Source organism: Octopus bimaculoides, chromosome 1 (genome assembly GCF_001194135.2).
Source record: "Octopus bimaculoides isolate UCB-OBI-ISO-001 chromosome 1, ASM119413v2, whole genome shotgun sequence".
Classification (NCBI taxonomy): domain Eukaryota; kingdom Metazoa; phylum Mollusca; class Cephalopoda; order Octopoda; family Octopodidae; genus Octopus; species Octopus bimaculoides.
In genome coordinates this window covers 112,892,688-112,903,631 of record NC_068981.1, presented here as the reverse complement: position 1 = coordinate 112,903,631, position 10,944 = coordinate 112,892,688, and the positions used below count along the sequence as shown (strand labels likewise).

The 10,944-nt window shown below is 39.4% G+C and overlaps 1 protein-coding gene across 3 annotated transcripts in view; it reads right to left on the bottom strand.

The window, feature by feature from the left end:
* LOC106876453 (dynein beta chain, ciliary) overlaps positions 1-10,944 on the bottom strand; it is a 628,322-nt gene that overhangs the window by 473,272 nt on the left and 144,106 nt on the right. For all 3 annotated transcript variants that reach the window (XM_052969374.1, XM_052969385.1, XM_052969379.1), the window contains exon 16: positions 1,813-2,058. In XM_052969374.1, coding sequence (XP_052825334.1) covers positions 1,813-2,058 — 246 coding nt within the window. The remainder of the gene's footprint in view (positions 1-1,812; positions 2,059-10,944) is intronic.

The following is a 10,944-nucleotide window of genomic DNA, read 5'->3' as shown; positions in this document are numbered from 1 at the left end:
ATCAATATCTTCTGCCCAATCTGATAGAATTCTGGCAAAACTGTGTAGCAACAGATCGCCAGCAATTGCTTCATCAGAAATTGCCATCCTAGCTCCTGCTAAAAGGGATTACCCTGCTATGTATAATCAGGGCAGCACAAAAAGTTGTTTTGCACAAGCATTTCTATAGCCAATTACACGGATGAAATTTACATATGCTTAATAATTTTACGCAAAACAGCCTTCAGACTTTCCCTATTAATTTCATCGTCTTTTGAATTATGAACATATTTACATCATAAGGGTTTTTTCATTGTAAGGCTTTCTTTTTTAGTTGATTTTCAGCTAGCAAGACTTATTGTAGATGGCATAATAAGTTACACCCGGACAACGTTGGGTTATACTGCTAGTATATATATATATATATGATGGCCATCAACTCGTGATCAAGGAAGACCGTTGCTGACCTTCAGGAACATTGTGCGCTCTAGGATTAACTTATATTTTGCATTTGTGGCTCCATTGGTGGCTAATGAGCCCTGCTCTTGACAAGCATACACGGCTGCAAACATTGCAAACCAAGCTTTCCCCATTCATTACACAAGCAGTACGCTTTTGAGCAGCACACTTATGTTCTTCATGCAGAATACGTGCTCTCTCAAAAGTGTCGACCCCCTCCTTAACTTGCTTCCTCCATCTGTGACGATGACAGACATTGCTCTCCCAGTAGGTCTCCTGCATATCACAGGCCTTTTATGAGACTTGACACAGTTCTTAAATCACAGCCTTGGTTTCTACTGAGGTCTCTGTCTATTTACAAGTTCCCTATATATCATCTGCTTAGGGATCCTGCTATCCTTCATTCTTATAAGGTACCCAGCCCAACATAACCAGTGCTTGTGCACCATCGCCTCAATACTCAAGATATCAGCTGTCCTCAGGACCTGTGTGTCTGGAGTTTTTAAGTTCCAACCAACATTCAGAATGTGTCTGCACTGATAAGTTAATGAAGGGACTGTATGATGTAATCACCACCAAATTGCAAGACCTCAGCACAAATTCCATCCCTTCCAGGTGCCCTACCAAGATTCACTTTACTTATTGATGTCATTACTTTATCTATTGAGAGCATGGAATTTAAGGAGCTAATGATAGGTCTTTGTTGCTTGGTATCACTCACTATTTCATCCACAACTGACACATGGTTTAGGAGTTCAGAAAAGTGTTCAATCCAGTGACCTGTGATTTCTGTTGATTTAGTAGACTCCTTGGAAAGCAAAGGAGCTGATGTGGAGCTCTTAGGCCCATAAACTTGCTTCATAAGATGGTAAAGCTTCTTGCTGTCATTTGCATCAGCAGCATCCTGACCACCGCCACCACCACAACAATAACAACAACAATTTGAGGATTTTAGTTTTCAGAAACAATGGAACCATGCAACATTTGTTACTTTTCATTCAATATTCTCTTAAAAAAGATTGATAAGTGAACTTCTTTAATATTATGTATCATGTCACATTTTCTCCAAATAGTGATATTGGAGTGTTTGGTGGCTAACATTAATGTACCAGTAAATGAAATTGAAATGAAAGATAGTGAAAATGAAAAAAAAAAATTTCTCTTTTGATCTACAATCTCTTTATATATTGTTTACATAAATAAATCCAACACTACAGTTCGTTAATACTTGCCTGAAGGATAAGACATGGATAAGAAGGTAAAGTTAATTAAATAAATTAAGCAAAATTAAATACGTCATCAGGAAAATATAACACTATTCTTCTACAAAATATTTTTCACGAGAAAAAGCTACAAAAAGAAGTAAAATACTACCTGATTTTCTTCCAATATTTCTATTAGTTCTTCACTAGTATGCAATAAGGTAAGACCAGTTCTAGAATGTTTTACATGCTCAAATTCTTGAACTGACCAAGTTTCATTAATATCTTTAAGAAATTTTTCCATAGTAGTTTCTTTGCCAGCTTTATCTACAATGTTTTTAACTTCATCTTCGAAGTTATGTAGATGTAAAGACATAAGATCTGCTAATGTAGTTGTTTCATTCATTGTGATGTTAACCTGAAAAGTAATGAAAATAAGAATCAATAAACTTTAAAAATTAGATTTTGCTGATACCAATGATACTATACTGAAAATATAGATTTCTTTTGGCTGGATACAAAAGTTTTCAAGTTGAAGGGAAGATGTGCTAAATATAACTTTTCAAGCGACATCAGTAGAATAAGAGATGTAAAAAAATTTCACCTACTGGCAAAAGTTGTTTTTTTTCTCCTACTACTAATTACTATCTATGCATTCAACAAAGAAGCTGGTTTACTTATTCCCTGAAAAGACAATTCAAATGATTTGAAACTATTTCTCATCTTAAATCAGGGGCAAATACAAAAGCTGTGGATACACATGTCAGTTGGTGTCCAAACCCAAAGAAAGCCATTAAAATTAAATTCAGTGAATATGACATCAAAGAGGCAATCTTATATTCTTTCTTCTCTTTCCACTCTTGCTGAGTGTAATGCTAAGCCTCACAATCAAGAAAAAATGAAAAAAACCCATCTGCCTCTCTAGATGATTGTTTACAATGGCTTGAACCATTGCATTACTTAAGACTAGCTTTTACCCTAGAAAGGTAATCACATCCTTTCTTATGGGGTCTGGTCCTGGTCTTTAATCAACATCATTATTTAACACCTATTTTGCATGCTGGCATGGACTGAATAGTGTGATATAAAGCTTTGACAAAGTCAGCTTTGACATAGTTTCTACAGCTGTATGCCCTTCCCAATGCCAACCACTTTACAGTGTATACTGGGTGCTTTTTTGCATGACACAAGCAGCAGTGAGGTTGCCAAGGTTGCAAAACAGAAAAGGAACAAGGAAAAGCAATGAAATTCTCCCCCATTGGCTAAGTGACTGAGTCAATGAGGGCTGGAGTATCTAAGAGAGGGAGTATCTGAGAGGTGGAAGTGACTTCATGCAAGGTGTTGAGGAACCTAAAGTATAATAGAGGGACAAGCACAAGTGTCTTGCCACAGAGAAGATACATGGCTACACTACATAATATAAAGATTGGTGGGAGTAGCTAGGAAGAAGATAATGATGGTAGTGATGAAGTGCCAGAGCATATTCTGAAGGTAAAAGAAGGTGAGCGTAAGAGAGCATACAGACTGTGGATTTGGGAGAGGAGTAGGTTTTTAGAACTGCAAGGGGAGAGTAACAGATGGTTATAGGTGGGAGTAGAGGTGAATGTAGTGAGTGATGAACAAAGGTGGAGGTGTGATTGTTGGAAAATACCAGTATGAAGAAGAGGTAGAGTGAAAGAGATTGAAATGACTCAGGAAAGAGTATAGACCAGAAAGTGGAGGGATGATGTGCAAGATGTAGGAGCAGTGGGGAGAGAGATGTAAAGGTACATGATGGTGGCTGCAGTGAGTGGGGTATGATGGTGGATATGAGAGTGCATTAAGAATAATAGCAGATATATAAGGTATTGGGAAGGGAAGATTAGGAGAATAAGAAATGGTTTCTGGGTTGGGAGTAGGAGTCCCCAGTCACACCATACAACCCATGCCAGCACGGAGTACAGACGTTCAACGATGATGATGATGATGGATGTGTGTTCATTTACCCTGTATGTTTGTTAGTGATGGAGGGGAGGGTGTTAGGGGAATGAGATGCGGAGACTGCTTGAAGGGGCACAGCATGTACAAGAACAAACAAAATGATTTTAGGACATTGTTTTTGCAGTGATCATGGGTCTTCCCAAGCACAGTAAATCACTAATCATTTTTGTCCTTTGTCATCTCCTCTATGAGGCTCAGCATCTTGAGATTAATCATCCACTTCAAGCAACTGGCATTTCTTTATGCAGCTGTTCTCAGCTATATGCATCACATGAAAAATTCAGTTCACTTTTCTCTCTTGCATACTACAATAGATTCTTCTTATGCCTAATTTTTCTCTCAATGCCTTAGCACTTTCTCATACATGCACAGTGACATTGCACATTCAACAGAGCTACCAGCTTCATTCCTCTAGTTTTTGAATGTCATCTGCATTCAGGGCTTATGCATCACTACCATGTAATATTGATGTTTGTACATGGCATCATACAATCTACTTTTCACTCAGCAAGTGGTCTTTTGTTACCCACAGAGGTAATAGTTTCAGAGCATCCTCCTTCACTGCTAATTAAGTCATCTCGGAAATCATAATTATTTACTACTTCTAGGGAGACTCCTGGGCACTACAGAATGTCTATTTTCTATGAGCTTTCATTATTTACTGCCCTTGTACATCTGTCATAAACAAATCCAATGATAGCTAATTCCTCATCAGTCGATGTCCAGAAGATCCTTACAATTTCACGCCTTTAACATTGATATTGTTCACTTTTGATGGCACACGTGGTGAAAAGCCACTGAGAATAGCTAATGAACAAACAGGGTAAATGAACACACATTCATCATCATCAGCATCGTTTAACATCCGTTCTCCATGCTGGCATGGGTTGGACAGTTTGACTGGGGACTGGCATGCCAGGCGGCCACATCAGGCACCAATCTGATCTGGCAGTGTGTCTACAGCTGGATGCCTTCCTAATGCCAACCACTCCAAGAGTGTAGTGGGTGCTTTTTACAGGCTACTAGCACAGGAGTCAGTCAGGCGGCACTGGCATCGGCTACATTCGCATGGTGATTTCATGTGCTATCAGTACAGGAGCCAGTCGGGGCGGGGAGGCTTGTATTGACCGTGTTTGGATGGTACTTTTTACGTGCCACCAGCACGGGGAGCCACTCAGGCAATGACCTACCATTACATGATGCTTATTGTGAGCCACCAGCACAGGAGCCAGTCAGGCGGCACTGGCATCAGCCACAACTACAATTCCATTTGATTGTGATTTGATTTGACTTTGATTTTACTTGACTCAATAGGTCTCCTCAAGTTTGGAAAGTTGCCCGATGATTCAAAGGTACTTTTTAAAAGGGTTGGTTATGTGACACTGGTGTAGGTTACAGCTGTGATCTCACTTTACTTGCCAGGCCTTTTCAATCACAGCATATCTCCAGAGGTCTCGGTCTTTCGTCATTGCCTCTTTGAGGCCCAACGTTTTTAGGTCATGCTTCACCACCTCATCCCATGTCTTCCTGGGTCTCCCTCTACCATGGGTTCCTTCCACCATTAGGGAGTGACACTTCTTCACACAGCTCTCCTCATTCATATGCAGCACATGACCATACCAGTGCAGCCGTCCCTCTTGCACACCACATCTGATGCTTCTCATGTCCAACATTTCTCTCAGGGCACTTACACTCTATCGTGTGTGCACACTGACATTACCCATCCAGCGGATCACACTATGCATGTCTTCAGCAGTCATGGCCCATGTTTCACTGCCATGTTGCATGGAAGTTCGCACACATGCATCATACAATCTACTTTTCACCCAGAGCGAGAGGCCCTTTGTCATCAGTAGAGGTAGGAGCTCTCTGAATTTTACCCAGGCTATTCTTATTCTTGTGGTAATGCTCTCCAAGCATCCATCCCCACTACAAACTTGGTCACCTAAGTAGCAGAAGCTATCAACCACTTCTAACTTCTCCACCTGGCATGTGATGGAATCAGTTTTCTAAGCATTTGTGGTGTTTATTGCCTCTGTGCATCTGCTGCACACAAAAGCTATCTTCCAGGTTAATCTTCCTTTGATGTTGCTGTACCTCTTATGCATCCATAGCTTACACTGGGTACATTTTATGGAGTTTCTACCTACACCTTTTCGACAGATCGAGCAGGGCCACCTACCTGAGGGGTTTGTGATGTGTTCACCTTCCTACTTACTAGGACTTTGGTTTTTTAACATTGACTCTAAGGCCCTTAAATTCTAAACCTTGCTTCCACACCTGAAATTTCTTCTCTTGTTCTGGTAGTGATTCTGCTATGAGAGCAAGGTCATCGGCATAAAGGAGCTCCCAGGGGCAACCTGTCTTGAATTCCTCTGTTATTGCCTGGAGGACTATGATGAATAAAAGGGGGCTGAGGGTTGATCCTTGATGAACCCCTACTTCTACCCGGAATTCTTCACTATATTCATTGCCGACCCTTACCTTACTAACGACATCCCTATACAAGGCGTGTACAGCTCTTATTAACCACTTGTCTATCCCCAGTTTCTGCATCACCCACCAGATAAGGGAACAGGGGGACTCTGTCAAAGGCTTTCTCCAAGTCAACAAAAGCCAAGTATAGAGGGTTTATCTTTGGCTAGGTATTTCACCTGCAGCTGCCTAACCAGGAATATAGCATCAGTGGTGCTTCTACCTGGCACAAAACCGAACTGATTCTCATCTAAGCAAACTCTCTCCCTAATTAGTTGGGCTATGACCCTCTCCGTGACCTTCATCACATGATCCAGCAGTTTGATACCTTTGTAGTTATTTCTATCTAAAGTATAACCTTTACCATTGTAGCAGTTGACTATAGTACTGCTATGCCAGTCATTGGGTATGACTACTTCGTGAACTCCCTGGTTTACAATACAGGTGACTAGGCCATAACCAGATATCTCAGCAGTGATTCCTGATGAGCTGGGGACTTTTCCTGACTTCATATACTTAATTGCTTTATCTACCAGGGTGCTATCTATTCAGGTAGCTGGACCCTTCTGCTTCTTCCAATAAAGACAGATAAAGGAGAATATGAATATCAATATGCCAATGTTAGATTAAGAAGGTGGGCAGCTAAACTGGTTGCTTTTGTCCTGGGAGAGAGAGAGGGAGAGGAAATTGCAGGTATGATAGAGGATACCATCAGTGTGGGAGAGGGTTTCCGGTGAGAGGAACAAGCATGCCCATACGCACACACACACACACACACACACACACACACACACACACACACACACACACACACACACAAGCACAAGACAAGCATGCACACAGACAAGAACAAGCATGCATGCATACACACACACACATGTACAGCCCATTAGCTTTCTCTTTCCACTTCGATACATCCATGGAAATTACTGAGTAATTTGTTGACAAACTTCGAGTCAAAAACGAAAGATATCCGATTAAATAGGTGGACAGCTAACCTAGTTGCTTTTGTCACGGGAGGAAGAGAGGGAGGAGATTGCAGGTATGAATAGAGGATACCACTAGTGAGAGAGGGGGTTTCTGTTGAGAAAAGAGAGATGTCCGGTAATGGTAGTGGGAAAAGAGAGAGAGCGAGAGAGATCCAGTAATGGTGGTGGGAGAAGGGAGAGATATCCAGTATTGGTGGTGGGAGAAGAGAGAGAGAGAGAAAGAGAGAGAGAGAGATAGAGGGAGAGAGAGAGAGAGAGAGAGAAAGATCCGGTATTGGTGGAGGGAGAAGGGAGAGAGATATCTGGTATTGGTAGTGGGAGAAGAGAGAGAGAGAGAGAGATAGATAGATAGATAGATATCTGGTATTGGTGGTGGGGGTTGGAATGGGTGGGTGCACCACGAACAAGCCAGGGTTAATTTAGGGAGTTGGTACAAAAAAAATGTAGCCAACATGAGAACAGAGGAGGGGAAGAGATATTTCATTTAGAAAAATACATGAAGAATTAAGGTGAAACGAAGGCTGAGAGAGAGAGAATAGGATGTTATATATTGAAGTGTCAATTTAGATAATTAGCTTACAAAAGTAAGTAGTAAATAATACACATTAAGTATTAGTAGTGATGGCAGATGAATGCAAGAAAAATGAGAGAATATCTTAGCAATGCATAAACTGGGCATCCAAGAAACGTCTGCGTTGGAAGGAATTGCATGCAAATCAGGCAGGAAAATATGAGTAAAGAGTTTTATAGATGTGCTACTTCCCGAAGTGGGCATTATGGAGGGTGCTGAAGACAATAGAAATGGTAGTAACAGAGTAGCACGAGAAGCCATAGTGAGTGGCGAAAAATATCTAGCCAACATGAAACATAGAGGGAGCAAGCACCACAAACAAGCAAGGGTTAATTTAGAGAGTTGGTACAAAAAAAAAATAATAAAAATATGTAGCCAACAGGAGCACAAGGGAGGAGAGGAGATATTTCATTTAGAAAATTACATGAAGAATTAAGGTGAAACAAAAGCTGAGAGAGAGAGATTAGGAAGTTATATGCTGACGGGTCAATTTAAATAATTAGCTTACGAAAGTAGCTATATACATATGTGTATATAACTATTTATCTTACAAATATGCACAACACATAGTATATGTATGTACACACAAATATATATACTTTTCTTCTTTTTTCTGTTCTTTGAATTGAATATCTATAATATGTAAGACGGAAGATGTTTGTGTGTGTGTGTGTGTGTGTGTGTGTGTGTGTGCGTGTGCGTATGCACGCGTGTGTGAGGCCATTTACGTGCATCTCCTTAAAATCAATATTTTTCATCTGATTTCACTCACTCTCAGCACATACATCCCTAATGTTCTGCAGATGGTCCTACACTCTTTAGATTCTTAACTGATGGAGTAATATGGACCCTTTAGGGTCAGAAAAACCTCCATTCCTAGAATACAGTGGCTACTGTGGACAAGGGAGGTAACTCTTTGCGAAGGAACATTCAGAAAATGTTTCCATTACATTTGTATCCCTTGTGTACAATATATACAATATATACATACACATACACATATATACATATATGTATGCATGTATGTATAAATGTATATATATATATATATATATATATAGTCAAAATAAATAACAGGATGTCAAATATTAATGCAATACGACCATTTCAAGTGGCTCTATTCAATTGAACAATGCAAGCATTACATCAATTCAAATACAGTGCTATCTTCAGTTATAATAAACATTGATTTTCAACACACAAGATATATTAATATAATTTTACCCAAATATTTTATCAGAGCTAGAGGATGAAAGAATTTCATGCTGTCAATATTGCAGCAAGAATAACCTAAGAGAAGAACTACAATTTTGGAGTGGCATGGAATACAGTGAGGGTCATAGGATTATAATTCATTTCTAATTTTTTCATCTACCTGCTTATCATCAACGTAAGATCTAAGGCTAGAATAATACATTTATTAAGAATAAAGAAAATTGTAAGTTGACATCCATTATTCTTCATTCTCTTTCTTTCAATATTAATATGTACTATAATAATCCCTAACATATTGTCGAGACTTTCTCTTTATATGATAATGATTAACCAGTGGAAATTTTGGATTATTTGATCCGTAATGAGGACCTGACATCCTAGAATTGACTATGCATATATATATCATCTCTAATGCAGTAATTAACGCACATGAATGAAAACATATACCCTAATAGGCCCCATAATTGTCTGCAAAGTGCCAATTGAGAATTCTTAATGCTGATGCATCAGTTTCAGCAATTTCTGTTGCCTCATCAGACACCTGTTAGTGTACATGTTTACATTCATGTGTGTTAACTACAGCATTCGAGTCGTTTAGCTCTTATTTCTAGCAATGTAGGTGTTTCCTAACACCCTAGTCACATTTGTAATTCTCCTCTTTGGTGAAATATTGTAAACTGCTGTTTATATTAATTTCATATATACACATTATCAAATCACTAAATCATTCGATCATTTGGATGACGAAAACATAAATACTAATGGCAAAGTGAGTCAGGAAAGAGCCGAACAATCTTTTTTTTGCCTCTTGTGGATACTCTCTTTGATTTTTGTCTCGATGTTTTTTGGTGCTGCCGGAGTGAGTTCGTGTCGTGCTCGAGTGATTGTAAGTGACAAAAGTTTTTTTTTTTTCTGTGAACTGTTTTTCACAATTATTTTTGCCCTTTGGGGCTGAAAATTTCTGTGTATTGTATATGTAAAATTTTTGAAAAGCATTGTGATGGATTTAACATCCAAAATAGAATTCCCTATAGTGGGAGAGAAAAAACAAGTTCAAAGCAAACAAAGTAAACCAAGTTTCTCCAAGGCAGTGAGCAGAGACTCAATTGACATTGAAGTATCAATGGACATGCTGTTTAAGCATAGAAATCTGATACAGAAAGTGGGCGAAGAAACCAAACTAATTCCGCCCCCAGAAATGCTAAACGAGATAAAGGCAAAAACAGTTGTATATAAAGTATACAACATAAAAGAAAAAAGGATAGCGGAAGTTAAGATGGACATTGTGGAGAGGTGTTTATCTCCAATTTGGCTGAAAGTTCGCTATGTTAGTCGAGGCACAAGAAGTGCAACTGTGGAAGTACATTTCGACTTGGCTGACGTAGCTAAGGAGGTTTCAACTGAAACCTTAAAAAATGAAACCATCATGCTGCTACCCACTTACATGGGATGCAGAACCGTGAGAATTACAGAAGAAGACATACTGGCCAGGTATGATGTAATGTGGGTGGCAGCAGCGGTATTCTTCGATGCCGAGCAAAAATTAAAAATACTGAGTATAAAAAAGAAGGAGGTAATAAACTGAAAGGGGCAAATGATTGAAATGGTCATACAAGGAAAGAACAGTGTCCTCGAAAGTCTGCCCGATAGAGTGTTTGTGGGGGAGGGGCACACCATTCACATGTCGGTAGAAGGACGTCGGCCCAGATGTTTCAAATGTGGACAAAAGGGTCACATTCGTTCTGACTGTTCCAAAAAGAAGTCAAACAGCAAAGTGAGTGACGCCCCTCCTTCAAAAGCAAACAAAGAAACGAAAAAGGCAAATGCAGAGAAGGAAAAAAAAAGAATTGAGGAGGAAAAAAAGAAAACAAACCAGAAACAGCAAGAAGAAGCACAAAAAGGAATTAAAGAAGAAAAAATAAACCAAGAGACAAGTACAATGGAGAGAAGCGAACCTGCAGATATGGAGTTCACAGTAGTGTCAAATAAGAGAAAAAAACAAAATACACCTGATTCCCCTCCCCAAATAAAAAAGAAGACAAACACACAGACACAAGAACAAAAAATCGCCCAC